The following is a 15021-nucleotide window of genomic DNA, read 5'->3' as shown; positions in this document are numbered from 1 at the left end:
CTGGTTTTGGCAAAGCTGTCCAGACGCATGTGGTCTGTACATAACCTCACACTTGTTTCAGTGTTTCACGTTAACCTGCCACCATATGTCTCTCAGAACCCTGAACATTTTATATTATTTTCCCAGATTCCTACACTGCAGCGACTTCTGCTAAATGGGATAGGAGGAAGAGGGAAGTTTGCCAGCTGTCTAAAGAAATTTTGTGGGTTTTATCTGTGGTTTGTGGGTTTGTTTTTTTTTTTTTTCTTCCCCCATAGTTCATAATTATGTAGGAAAATTTTTCCAAATAAATGCTTTGGGGCAAGTGATCTTAAAATGTTTAGGAAAAGGTAACAGTGTATATTTTCCTCAAACAATTGTTTTTCATTCTTAGACTGTGTTAATCCATGAACCCTCTCAAGTAGAACAGCTCATCTTCTTTTGAGACCGATGGTGGCTCATTTTAGTTCACCCTTCTAAAGAAATGCATCCTGTTAAAAATACAAATGGATTATAAGTGTCCCACTCTGCAGTGACCCTGCAAGTAGCATTTCTCTTGTAAAAAAGCATCTTAGCTTGAAGATTTTAAAAGTTTACTTCTGAAGGGAAAAGGTAGAAGGCAACAAGAAGAGTACCGGAGTGATATCTAAAAAAGAATATATGATGAAAAACAATCTTCCTTTGACTACCATAGTGTCTTTTTCCCTTTGAAATGTGTTCATAGGCTACAGTACATAATTGTTTAATACAGTACTTTAAACCTCTTATTTCTTCTGATTTTTTTTTTTTAATTTGAGAATGAAACCAGCATTTGGTGATTAAATTTCCTTGTGTGTGTTTAGACTTGGCCTTCTGCATATCAACCGATAAACTGCTACTTGTTCAATTGAGAGGAAAAATAGATATTCCAGCATTTGCCTTTATGTTGTAATAGAGTTTCTGTTTGATGTTTTTGGTTTGGGTAGAAATACCAGTTTAGAAAGGAGAACCTTATTTATCAGCCTTCTTCCTGCCAACATACAGTATCAGATCCAGTATCAAAACCCCAACAGGATAAATCCAGAAAATAGAAATGTGTATTCAATTGATTATTCCCCAAATGCTCATTCATCTTTCAGAATTTTGAAACAAATGCCTGTAAATGTGTTGAACTTAGTCCAGTTTTTATTATTTTTTAATCTAAATGTCTCCAAATCAGTGGTCTCCTAATTCAGAAATATTACATGGCTTTCTGTTACTGCATCATCACGCAAAATACAGTGTTTTGGTCACAAATGAACAACCTAAAACTAGTTTTTTTGAGCTTAAGTTTGTTTGCAGAACTATTAGTCTAGCCTGCTACAAATGATATGTTTTGTTTAGGAAACTATTTGTGTAGTTTAAAACTCTTTGAAAAGTGTTTGTCAGTTTGAAACAAAAGTGCAAACTCAAACTGTAGAAATGTGAAGTAATTTCAGCAGAAGCGCCTTGCCTTTTTTAGGGATGTATTCTTCTCAGCCTGGTTTTCTGCTAAACAGTTTTGGGCAAAGCTATTTTTAAAAAGTCCCTGGACTGACTACTGCCATTTGTTTAGAATACAAATGATTGCAGTTTACCTGAGGTTCTGTCTTTGGAGACATTTTTGTCTCAGAGATTCAAACAAATCTCTCCTCCTTTCCATTCCAGTTTTCTCTCCTTTGATCAGCATTTTAAAAATTCATTGTCTATCCAGCAAGACTGAACAACAGCAGAGGTCATGATTATCTTCCCTGAATGTCCCTGATCTTAAAGTGAAACCTCAGTTTTGCTGAGAGTACTGGAATACTAACACTCTTGAGCATAGGCATTATTTTCCTTTTTAAATTTCCAAAGGGAACATATACACTGAAAATAATTAACGTTTTCTTAAGAGATAATTCTAAACACAGAAAATGAAGGGTGCAGCATGAGCTTTATCATGTTGAATGCATTTTTCTGGAAACCTGTTTAAGTTTCTGTCCAAGTTAACTGTTTTATAGTTTGTCATCTGCAAATTTTCTTGAGAGAAGCAAGCAAGTTTCATACTACAAGTTTCATACTCGTACTTCTTTATTTTTTGGATTCATAGTGATGATAATTTTTTTTCATGTGAGATGGCCTCTAGCATTCAGTTTATTGACTTCTTGTACCTACACTCAGAAATTACCTGTTCATAAACCAGTTTATAAAAGCAAACATAAAGGCATTACTAATTTCCTACTGCATTTCCCATGTAGTTCCTGCCTTTTTGGTCTATACTTCAACTAACTATGATTTTAATCTGCTTAGAAAATGGTAAAAATTACTTTAGAATGTCAAGGAAAATAATAAACTTGGAATAATAAACTTGCCCCTTGGAAATAGTATAGATTTACATTTTTTCACTAAAAACATAAAATATCTACATTTATCCATTAGATTTTCATGCTTTCTGTCTCAATTTTCAAGGCTATCTTTAGTGCCTTGAAATCTTTAATGTCTGCTTGCTGAGATATAAAAATATTATTATAACTTGATGGCATAAGTTAATAGTGCAGGCAGGGATAGGTGGACATGCAGCAGTGCTGGCTCAAAGAAAGTAGGTTTTAACAGCAGGAATTAAGGTTTTGCAGTCAGGTTATTTGGTTTGCCTACTGTAGATGCACAAACTACAGGGTTTGAAACCTGTACCTAACTCTGCTTAAATCCGTGGAAGGAGGAGTGGATTTTTAACCTAGGGAACAGGAAAATTAATTTAAAATAAATTAACTGAAAAAGTGCCATAGAATATAGTTTTTTGTGGAAACTTGTAGTTGATCATTATTCCTTGTTTCCCCAAGTGTCTCTCACACTGAAGCTGCCACTGTTCTGAGCAGAAGGCTGGACTAAGTGAACTGCAGAGCCCCCCAACCAAACTAAATTATTACTGTGACTCTAGGAGTAGCAGCTATTAGTTGATTCAGCTTTAGGGTGTTTGGAGTTTTTTTTTCTGTGCATTGTAGAGAGTAAATGTTCTACGATTTAGGTTTTTATGGTTCATATAAAACAAAAAAAAAGGAGGAGGAACTGCAAAATTCCTTTTTGTTTATTGATTTAAAAGCAAAATTGTCTGTACTAATAAGTATTTTTAAATTTTGTGTTTCCAGGGCTGCCTTATTATTCATATTTTCCTTTATACTAAATATCATTGATGTTTTTCAGTGGAATTTGTAGACACCACTTCTGAAGGCCTGTAATTTTAATTTTTGATACGTAGCACAACATCCCTTGTCATACTGCCCAGCTCAGCACAGATATTTCTATTGAGACTTTGTAAAAAGGACATCTTAGTTGTTTCTTCCTCACTGTTCCTCCCCTGAGGATTTGGGGCCAATTGTGGAAGCCTTTGACTGAGCAAAGCAAACAGTTTGGAATGGCTTTTGTTTGTCAAGTGGCTTTTTGCAGCTGTAACTGCAATGACTGCAGCCATCTTTAATTATGTTTTTCTGTTGTGTGTCGAAGGTGCTTAAAAAATAAGTAAGGGAAAGAAGTGCATTAATCCTAATGTAAGTTTTCAGTTTCAGCCCAATCTGGAAATCTGAGTATGCCATGTGAGAAGAAACAGGCTGTGGAGCTAAGACAAAAAAGCTGTGTAGTTTTTGGATGGCTGGTAGTTATTTTGTGCATGGTGCAGCTGTATCTCAGCTTGAGCAAACAAATCAGTAGGAAGAGGGTATGGAATAGTTAGAACGACGTATCAAACATCTCACCTCTGGGGCTGAGTTTCTGTGTGGGATGACAGGAGAGTAATGCTGCATATATCTGTTAGACACAGTCTTTGTTTCCCATTTATGGATGTCAGCATATAAGCAACAAATTAGCTTGTCTGGGCGTTTACTGTGGAGAGTGTAGTGCCAGTGCTGGGCATTCCTGACGTCTTTTCAAGATAAGATAGGCATATGATGCAGTAATGCTCAAGAGTTAGGCTTGTAGCAGATAATGAATTTTTTTTCAGAGGGGTTATTTTCACGTGACTACCTGTATATACTCTGCTTCACACATCCCTCCTTGTACAGCATAAAATGGTAGGTGTTTGAGAGCAGGGGAGATATGTACATGAGTGCTTACATCTTTCTCCTGCGAACAAGGATATTCCAGAGCTGGCTGCTTTTCACAAATCCCTTGTGTGACTGCCTTTGCAGCTTAATCCCTTCACGTACACACACATGTATTTAGTATTTTCAGCTTTCGTACATTTTCAACTTCTTAGCCTCTTTGTCTACAATAAAAAGCCCATTTCTTTCTTTTTCCTTATACCTGCATTCCTTTTCTTTTTTTCTTTTTTTTTTTTAAATGATGTCACAATGGAAGCAGGAAAGCAATGTTCATTAGGTGCTCAAAATACAATATGTAACCAAGAGAAGCCATCCATCTACTTAACTCCCCAGATTTGAGAATTACCAGAATTATCTAAATCCTGTGGTGGTGTGATCACATATTCAGGGCCTCCCAGTCCATTATCACCAAATACTGCTGTGAGGTATTCGGGTAGTCTCCTACATTACACAGATTGCTCTATTTAAACAGGAAGGCAACACTCAGGGCAGCTCCCAGTACACTTTCTGTACACACAAGTAGGTGATGCTGTCTTACCTCCAGGTTTGATGTAGAAGCAGTTCAGCTGAGTTTCATGCACCAGCTTCCCCTTGTACTTGGCTTCAGGTTCCCCTGGCTGGTGGCTGGGCAGGGGGTGATACGCTTGCCGAACCAAGGCTTGAAACATTTTAAAATTCCAAGGAGCGTTGAAGCAGCTGAAGTGAAATGTATTTTCTATAGGTAGTAGAGGCACATTCCTTTTGGTTAATTTCCTTGCTTCAGGGTTATGTAATAGCCTTGTACAGAAGTTAAAACCTGAATATTGTTTTAAATTGCTGACAACTGGATCTTCTAATCTAGGAACTATTTTCTAGCTCTTTGAAACGTTTTCAACATCTTTTGCATTCTCCTTCCATTCCTTGCTGTTCACTCCTAGTACTTTGCTTGTCCTCTGTGCCTTATGCTCAGTTGGAGCCTTCTCCTCCCCCCGTCCGTTTTTCAGGAAAACTTGGATTGAGGAGTGAAGATAATGGGCGCCATCCACCCGTCAGCTCATCACCTCAGCAAGCCATGACGATCTCTGGTTTCTGCATATCGACACAGGCTCCTCTGATAATATCCTCTTGTGCTTGAAAAAAATAGGTTTGCTTAGCAAAGGGTGGACTGCACTCCTGACACAGTCAGAAAACTTCTTTTGGAATGTGAGCTTGCTTACTCACTTTATATGTGTATGTATATATATAAAAATATTTGTAACCTTCTCTCAAAACATGGAAGATAAATATGTGAGCAAGTGTATCCCACGGCACATATACAAGCTGCTCACTTCTGTCTAGCTTTGATTTAATACAAGCTTTTGAGTGCCTCATCAGTGCTCTCTTTGTCAAAACAAGCCTTAAATCGGCAGTAAAGAATACTTCTCAATTACAGGAGGGAAGAGGAAAGAAACCCTTCCCAAGTGTAAGATAGCATACCCTTTAAAGGACAAGGAATGTGTTATATACAGAAACACGGTGCAAGTGCTCCAGTGGAATTCCACTCAGGCTGCAAAGTCAGTGTTGCTTTTTTGTCTTAACTGGCATCCAAACCAGTAACAGCACTGGGCTTAATGCCTGCTGTCTGCTCTGCTTTAATGGTTGTGGCTGCAGCCCAGTTGTGGGATTTGCAACAGAGCCTCCTTACATAAAATGTAAAGTTTTCCTATCATAATGCATTGCTTAAAATCAATCTCAGGAAACACCCCGGTGGGTTTTTCCTGCTGGCTTTATTATTTTGGACATACATATGCCTAGGACTTTTGGAGCATGTTTTAATAATCCCTTTGCATAAGAGATGTATTATTTACAAAGCATAAAACCAACCAGAGAGATTCTGTAGCCAGTGGGGGAAAAAAAGTAAGTAATGTAAGACACAAGCTTCAGGTCAGAAGTCAGTAATAAAGGGACTAAGAAGATTCTGTGAATCATCTGCTGCTGGCTCTTGTCTTAGACAGAATACAAACTTTCTGTTTGAGCTGTACCAATTCTTTTGTCTCTGTCAAACAATCTGCCTTTATGTAAAACTTCAATATCTTTTCCTAAATAACGTACAGTGTTAAATCCTCTATACAGGCATATGTAGCATCTCTCAATTAAGAAGTTCATGAAATTTCATAATAATTAGAAAAAGGAGAGAAATAACATTAAGGTGGTTTTTGTTTGTTTTTTGTTTTGTTTTGTTATGTTTTGTTTTGTTTTGGGGGGGACAGGGGAGTGTGTATGAGTATGATATGTCTTCCTGCAGGGATTTGCTGCCTTCTGTTTATTGTTACCTGTTATTTTTATTCTGGTTTCTCTCCTAAATATTTCTCTCCGTAACACTCTTTAACAGAAAACAAAGTAGATGTTCGAATTTGCACTGAGAGTTAAAAGCTGAAGGAGAGGAGAGATTGAGGAGGCAGATGATGATTACTGTTAAGTTTTATTCCTGAAGTATTATGTATAAGCTAGTAAAACACTGCTGACTTCTGAAGCAAAATGAAATATGCAGTTTTACTTTGTGTGGAAACAAAGTGGTTGCCGCAATGTAAATGGTCCAATGTATAATCAGGGATTCGAGTTGCAAGGTACCTCCCAGTGCTGCTATTGTGAAATATCTAGCTGGTAATATAAAATTAATTTGATGAATGTGAGGGTTTTTTTCCTCTGTTGAATTACAGGTTGAATAAGAAGCATTTTACTACTTAAATGGCATTTTCTTGGTGACCAACTTGATCTCAGGGATGCATTGTTTCTCTCTTTGTAGATATACATAGAATGTTCTGTATTCTTGCACACAGAATGTAGCAAAGTCAGTAAACTTCTGAATAGTCTGAACACTAACTTCAATTTTTAAAATAAAATTTTAAAATATATACCAATATATTAAAATAGAATTACAGTAATCAAAGGAAAAAAGCAACAAGGTACATCAAAGGGTAATCAAAGGTGGTATTTGTATCTTCATGAAAGAATTTACTAAATTGCAATTTCACAAGAAAAATGCAGGTGAAACATTTATACTAATACTTTAATGATCCTTCAGCTTTCAAGCATGTACAAATTCAGTTGCCATATGTGAATGATAAAGGGGTCAGGGTGAAATTTAGCTTGTGAACACAGTGTAAACCTACCCACAACTGGAGTAAATCTATTAGTTTGCCTGTCATCCTGTGAGAACAGTGAAGGTCCTTTCTGTGCCTGTGAAATTGTATTATATTGCTAAAAATTGTACTGCAAAGTTTCTGTCTGCAGCTCTACAGACAAGCAGATGTTAGTGAAGGCAGTGTAACAGCTGAGTGCAAGAGAAGGAATGGCTGCAGAAGAGTAGAGAACTCTTTAATGTATGGAGTATAACCTCTTAACAGGCTGTGGCAAAACAATAAAAGGGAATGCATAAGATTTGCTGTAAATATCAATTAACTGAGATCTCAGGAGGAGCAGCTGATTGTTACCTATTCTGTGTGGATTTCTAAAATCCTTTTTCTAACCATTTTGGAATTAGAGATGGTGTAGGAAAAATGAAACAATTGCCTATCCAAAATGATGTATATAGAATATACAAATTGAAAAATACAAAAATGGAGGGTTTAAAATTTCTTGATCTTAGGGTATTTCTTATGTGTTTTGTGTTACAAGAACAAGGATATACAGGTAACTTAGACTTTTATTGTTGCAGGCTAAGAACTTAGTCCAGATCCGCAAATGTATTTCCATTACTTAGGATCTGAAGGTATGCAGTGGAGAAGTAAGAGATGAGATCACAACAGTCAGAATTAGAAACATCATCCATAGTCAAGGTAGCTTATTTTCCTCATGAAGCCCTTTCTGAAGCTGTTCATTGTTTTGTGGGAGTTAAACCGTTTGGAGTGACAGCTCATCATACTGATTATAGTAAAAAATCAGGTTTCAGGAAAAAATTACATGCTATTGAACACCTATTTGAGGTTAAAATAGTCTTCTCTTTTTTCCCCCCCTCTCTTCTAATGTACAGGAAAATGGCATTGTCAGAGTTTGGAAAACAATTTGACCTTGAACTTAACTATAGCTGTGAAATTAGAGGTGTACCTTTGGCAGGTACCTCAGAGATGCACTTTAAAAATAATTTGGAACATATTCTTAGATTGGACTAAATTATAAATGAAAACCTCGATGTGAGAACCCTGGTGAGTCTTCTACCAGCTGTGTGTGTCACAGACAGCAGAGCAGTTTTTCCCCGTGGGACTGGAAGCCCAGATACTCCACAAGAAACACACAGAAGCTGCTGCTTTTCTTAACATAGTGGCAAGAAAAAGGCTGGAAATTGAGACACTAAAGGTAGCTCTCCTTTCTATTCTTTCCAATAACAGCATTTTTTTTGTTGTCTCCAGATTGGAAAAGCTGTGTTGTCCCCTTCTTGATTGAGCAGAGTTTGCTTTTTGTTACTAGGTAGGAGTGAAATGTGTTGTGTTTTACTCAGCTGATTTCTATAGATCAGGGCCTGGCTTCATTTCAGCGTGCTGAAGACATGTTTTATTGTTTGCTTTAGAAAGCTAGCAGAGAATATAGAGCACAAGCTAAAAAAAATAATTGTTTCAGGTGTTGAGGAGTTGCATTTGTTTTCCAGTAAGCCTTTCTCTGATGGTTTTTAATTTCACAGGAATCCTGCTTGTGTTGACTGAGGATATTTGGATGTAGTTTTTAGCTTATAGAGCTCTTGTCTGACAGGGACATTTTGGAAGTCTATTGTGAAATAGTAATGGGAACCATTTGTTATTTAAGAGGGCCTATTTATAAGAAAAAATATTCATTGAGAACAACTTGTTATTTAAAAAACTGATACCCTGGCACGTACAGCCTTCCTGCCTTAATTTCAGTGTCACGCACCATCATGATTTAAAAATTTTTTGGAACTGATGATGCAATGGCAGGAGATGTGACTGGAAAACCTGTGGTGTGGGGGGGAAAAAAAAAATCCTCTAAGCCAGATGGATCATAACATAGATGCTATTCCTGTGTCATGAATAAAAATTTCTTGTAGCATCAACAGAAGGCATATTTAAGGGAAATCTTGCAAATACAGTTTGCATTTGGGCTCTTTTCCAAAAAAAAAAAGTAAAGAACCTGCTGATGGACTCTTATATCTGTTGAGCTTTATGAAAACAAGTGGATCAATGGGCTTTACATTTTCCTGCAGTACTAACAGAACTTCAGCTTTGAGGTCATTTAGGGGGCTTTCCAGTGACCTTATTTTGTTGGACTGCTACACAGTTGATTTTTCTTCATAAATATTTCTGATAAATTTGGATTAAAATTCTGCCTGAAGTCAGTCTCTCACAGTAGAGTCACAGACATGATTTATTAAACCATCCACCATGTCTGTGCTGTCCTTTTTTTTTTTTTTTTTTTTTGCCTCATGAAACCAGAAATATTTGCTGGCTCTGTCTGCAAGTCTGGAAATTGGTTCCTTGACTTTTGCAACTGATAGATGATGGTAGGAATATTTCAGGGTCCATTCTATTAACAAAAATTTTGTCTTGATTTTTAAGACATAGTTCCAAGCACAATTAAACAGATGGTGGTGAGGAACTTATTCTTGACTTCAGTAATGTTGCCGATCATTGCCCACTCTCAAACCACTTGCTTTTGGGGGAAGGGGTCTGGAGGGGCTTTTTCATTTTGTTGGGGGTTTTGGTTTTGCATATTTTGTGGTTTGGATTTTTTTATATAAAATTGCTTAAACAGTTCCCTCCTCAGCTGAGCTGAAAAATGGCCATGTGTAGTCATTGCTTTGCATTGATATCTGTACTGACATTGACATCTGAATAGGATTCTTTTTCCTTTAACAACTGGACATAATATTTTAAACATTTGAGATAATGGAAATACCAAGTCTTCCTTTTCCCTGTCTTTGTTAACAGTTCTCCAAATAAGCAGATCAGGAGCTTTATCAACCTTTAAATGAAAGAACAAGTGTCTGATAATTTAAAGCTCATAATCAAAAGACACATTATGTTTTTTTGAAAAGTTCTTACCTTGCTTCAATTTATTGACATTTTTATGCCTGAGAAATGATTAAAATTTTGACTTATCTTTAAAAATTTCCAGAAATACCAGGATATAGCTGGAGAGGAATTTCCATTTTTTAGAAACAAATACTTTTACCTAACACATATTTTGTATTGTGCAGTTTTGCACAGTGTTGGCAAGCAAGAGGCCTAAAAAATCCAGTCCTGTTGATGAGCCACATTTCAATCAATATGGTATAGTAAGATACAATTTAAATTTTTTTCCTAGTGTTTTGGGTTTAAGTATCTAAAGAGCAAAATTTTGTATTTGAAGGAACTTAAAGCCTGTTTAGAGCTAAAAGAACTTTGCTCCTAAACTAGGAAATACCAAAGTTAAGGTTGGTTGTGCAATGTCTCTGTTTATGGAACTTTATATTGTGTGGTTATCCTCTTTTGCAATACGGACTTTGTTTCAGTTATCAAACAGTTGGAGTGGTGTTCACATCAAGAGGCTACTCAGTATTCTGTTTTTTTCCTCATTGCTCATGCATGGGTCACTTGCTTTGTTATATGCTCCTGGAGTCCTGCACTAGAGTCAGAATTATTGGGTTTTCTTGTTGTTTTCTCCAGTAATCATCACTATAATAGCTGATAACTCATGAACAAAGGGAACTATTTTACTTTGCTCAGATTAGAAATACTCTTCCCATTTCACAAATTGGGATCCTAGGGCAGAGTAGTTACAATTAGAGACCGATTAAATATGGAGTGTCTGACTTGAATTACTCAAGCCAAATTTTTTCCAGTGTATTTGTTATTCATATGTTCAAAAACACTTCTTACAGACTTGGATTGGGATGATTGGTGTTTTTGCAGGCCACGTACTCAAATCTTGCATCCGGGTCTAGGATTTTGACTCACCCACTGGGAAATGAAGCCCACACAGCCAGTGCAGCCACTTCAGATGACATTTCACAGCTTGTGTGTTGTTGCATAACATCTCTGGGATGGAATTCAGCTTTCCAGGATAGTGTGCAGCTGTCTGTGCTGCAGGCTTTTTTATCTTTTTCCCTTGTTGCAGTCTTAAACATAGCAACGTAAAGGTGTCTGCCTGCCTTGCAAGATATGAATACAGAAACTTCTTTTAATAGAGCCAAATCAAAATCAAGAATAAACCACAAAAATGGAAGAATTGGGGGTTTTATTTATTTTTAATACCAGCAAGTATAAAACAGTTCCTAGGTACAGGGGAATCTCTAGTCAGTTGTTATTTCTGTACCTATTTTCTACGTAATTTTTACCAAGCTTGAAGACTTTATGCAGTCTGTGGAAGAATACCTAAAAAATCACATGTTACAGGTACACTGAAACAAAAGGTTTGATAATGAAAATGTCTATCCAGAAGGCAAAAATCCAATTGCTGGAATAATTAAGAAGAAAAAGCCTAGAAAATGCCTTTCTTTTTAATAGAATACTTAACACAAATTATTAAAGTTGATAAGAAATTCTGTATTATCATAATAACTAAATTAATGTTTCAAATATTGAGAGGTTAGAAATTGTTATCTACAATTCTGGGAGATAGCAGCTGTCAGCTTCTGCTTATAAATAGTATCAAGTGTTCTAGTGTTTGTGAGGACAGGAGAAATCCCTAGCCAGAAAATGAAAATTGTAAGGCGGAAGCTTTCAAATTGGCTCTGAAGTCGTGATTTAAAACTTAAATAGTGTCCTTCCTGAAATTCAATCACTGAGCTATTAAAGGAGCTTCACAGATTTCAGTAAAATTTTTCAGTTTTGATTTATGAGTAGCCTGCCTTTTAGAAATTCTAAAAATTCTGAAGACTGATACCCTTAATAATTAATAATTTCAGTCAGTTTATTTAAGTAATTTATATAGCTTCCCATTCAATGTTAATTGGTTCTTCTTGATTTCATAGCTGAATTATGTCACAGTTCTGTGTAATGTTGTTAATAACATTGCAATTTTGGCACTTTTTTTCTTTTAATGTCATCAATTCATTACTTGACTTTGTTTTTATTTTTTTCTGTTTTTTACAATAATTTCTTCTTACATAACTTTATGTTTGAAGCTGGGCCTAAAAGTGCTTTAATATTTCCTCTTCTGTGTGGCAGTAGAAAAATTTGCTTTGTGTCTCTGATGTTTTGTGATTAATTTTTAACATGAACATGAAATTACCACTCTACAAATGATACTTAGATCTGGAATTCTATTTTGTCAAACAGTCTGACAGAATGGGAAGGCAGATAAAAGTAATCTGTTTATGCTTAATACTGATAAAATATGCAGTGTTTTCCTGCTGGTAGAAAGCTTACAGTGAAATTGTATTGTGTGTCTGTGAGTGTGCCAGGTTCCCTGACAGTTACAGGTTGTTATCAGCTTAGGTTCTCATTCTGGTTGTGGGGTTTTATGTGTTGCCACACACATAAGAATTTTTTTTTTTAATTTTTCATTCATCAATAATGAAGATGGAGGCCATTAACACTACATTCATACTATTTACACTTTTTCTCTTTTAAATACAGATTTTAGCAGAATATAGTACTGTAGTGTGGATTTATGCTATGGTTACTCTACATAACTCAGATTTCCACAAGTTGCTGTGTTCTCACTGGTCTCTCATTCTCACATGCAAGAAAGAGCTCAGGGTATGTTGTCCAGCCACAAGCTCAGGGATTGCTTCTCAATGTATTTGAAGTGTTCATCTGTTCTGGACAGATGAGAGCAGGGAAGGAAGAACAGTGGGACTGTCCACTTCTGAAAGATTTCACCACTGACTGGGTGAGCTCTAAGCTCAGAGGATGTTGGGCTTTGGTCTTTGCTTGCTTTCAGCTGTGCTTCCTAATTTGGGTTGAAAATACCATTTAACCAAGACACAAAAGTAAATGTGGGTTGAAGTTCAGCTAAACTCTAGGCTAAAGGTCTCTGGATCTGCAGTATCCTGACTTAAAACTGGAGTTAAGATGGCATATGTTGTTGGGTGGTGGTGTGGTTCAGTTTGGTGGCACAGACCCAGTGTCCTCCTTCTGTGACCCAAATAGGTTTGTATTTGTTGCAGTTGTATTTCAAAATATTAGTTGTAGTTCTGTAAAATCTGAGATGGTCATTTATTCCAGCTATCACTTTGTTTGTGTTTGTCACTGAGTTGAGGCAAATCAACAGCAGAAACAAGCCAGTTTGAGTCTTTCAGCTTCTCATGGCCAGAAGCACTTTGGCATTTCCAAGGGACTGTCAGCTTTCAGATTTATTAGATATTCATAAATAGTCTGTGACATGTCTGTTCTGTTGGCCAAAGGTGAAGCTGTCCAACCTGTGTTGCATAATTGATGGTGCCACCAGCTGTGGTAGACATAAAAAAAATTGAGAAGATGGAGCAGATGGCCAAAAGTTCATCAATATTCTTTTCCACTGGAGATTCTTTTATTAAAAAATAAGAATCTTGATTAAAACAAATTTGGTTTGTCTGGGATTCTCAGTCTGCTTGCTGTGCTGTTGCACTGAAGAATATGGAGTTACTTGTGATTTGGACAAGTCTTCAAATGTGTTTCATCAGAAAGGTGTGGAATTTTGCATAACAGTTTGGTGTTTTGGAACTTTGAGTTGTTCACACACTTTTCTGCAGGTCCACAATTTATTATTGAACACCCATTGGAATAAGCTAGAATATTGATGTGTATTTTAAATGCATATTTTAATATTTATGTTAAAAAAACTGAGATTACTTGTGCAGTTCAGCTCTTACATTGCACGTTTGTAGAAACACTGCTGCATATTATGTTACTTGCCTTTTTTAGGTGAATAATAGAAATCATCACACTTTTCAATAATCATAAAAAGGACAGTGCATATTTTAAAAGCTAATTTTTGTATCTCTGCAAGATGTCTGGTTTGTGGGATATTTTAGATTTTTTGCCAATGTGCTGCATATTAAACAGTTGGGACCATTTTTAGGTCTATAGAATACAAGACACAGCTTTAAATTTAGGGGGGAGAAAATATACTTGTTTCTTGCAAGCAGCTGTACATTCATTTTCTTTCCAAACATTAACAAAGCCAAGGTACACTTCACATGCCCCTGGTTTGGCTCTATGGAATTGAGGGAGTTATTGCTTTTGGACTCTCCTAATTTTAGGAAATGCTACTTCATCCAGGTCAGTGTTGCAATTGTTTTTGAACAGGTGCTCAACCCATTTCAAGTGAAATCCATTTTCAAATGAAATGTAGCCACCACCTGTGTTCAAAGACGTGGTACGAACTGCCAGTTCTTGGTAAGGTTAAGAGACAATTCTTGCCTGCAGTAGGGTAGAAAAGGAAGGAGGAGGAAACCCAGGATCTCCTGTTGAAAGCAGTGGGCAGAATTATAGCAAATCTACAAGGGGGTAGAAGTATGTTCATCCTACTCCACCAACTTTGATGCTCTCTTAGATAGACCTGAACATTGTTTGAAAACTAAACAGATTTTTCTACTTCCATCTGTGTGCTATGCTCCCTGCAGTGTGCTGGTAGTGCAGTCAAATGGACATAACAACTGAAATAAAGGACATAGAAAAATATTTTAAAGAAAAAACCCCAATGGTTTAGTGTTCTGAAGAAAAGGATCAAATACCTTTGCCTTATTTGAATATTTAAGAGCTTGTAATTTACATGCTTTGAGATGTGCCTTTCATCGTTTTTGATTTTATAGGATCTGAGGTGTCATTTTGTGTTTCTAGATGGGGAAAACATAAGATGAAAATAAATTCTGAAATTTGTTTACAGGTCACATTTAAATATCTACCAGATAGAATTGCTGTTTGAGATGTTCACAGTTTGTGTTTGATGTGCATTTACAGTGTCCATATATGGGATTTGGTTTTATGATAAGGAAGAATGCCAAAGAATTGCAGAGCTCATGAAAAAGTAAGTGATGGGTGAACAACACTTCCGTGGTTTTTTTACGTGTGTCTTTCTGTACATACAATGTACATTC

The 15021-nt window shown here is 36.4% G+C and overlaps 2 protein-coding genes across 3 annotated transcripts in view; one reads left to right on the top strand and one right to left on the bottom strand.

Moving 5' to 3' along the window:
- CACNA1C (calcium voltage-gated channel subunit alpha1 C) overlaps positions 1–4884 on the bottom strand; it is a 445763-nt gene extending 440879 nt beyond the window's left edge. For both annotated transcript variants that reach the window (XM_062491895.1, XM_062491894.1), the window contains exon 1: positions 4588–4884. In XM_062491895.1, coding sequence (XP_062347879.1) covers positions 4588–4717 — 130 coding nt within the window. In that variant the 5' untranslated portion in view covers positions 4718–4884. The remainder of the gene's footprint in view (positions 1–4587) is intronic.
- Positions 1–15021, top strand: part of DCP1B (decapping mRNA 1B) — a 38319-nt gene that overhangs the window by 7209 nt on the left and 16089 nt on the right. The window contains exon 4 of the mRNA XM_062491896.1: positions 14885–14951. Coding sequence (XP_062347880.1) covers positions 14885–14951 — 67 coding nt within the window. The remainder of the gene's footprint in view (positions 1–14884; positions 14952–15021) is intronic.

This window comes from Cinclus cinclus, chromosome 4 (genome assembly GCF_963662255.1).
Source record: "Cinclus cinclus chromosome 4, bCinCin1.1, whole genome shotgun sequence".
In the NCBI taxonomy this organism is placed as follows: Eukaryota; Metazoa; Chordata; class Aves; order Passeriformes; family Cinclidae; genus Cinclus; species Cinclus cinclus.
Note: the sequence above shows the minus strand (reverse complement) of the source record. Positions and strands in the feature narration are given on the sequence as shown.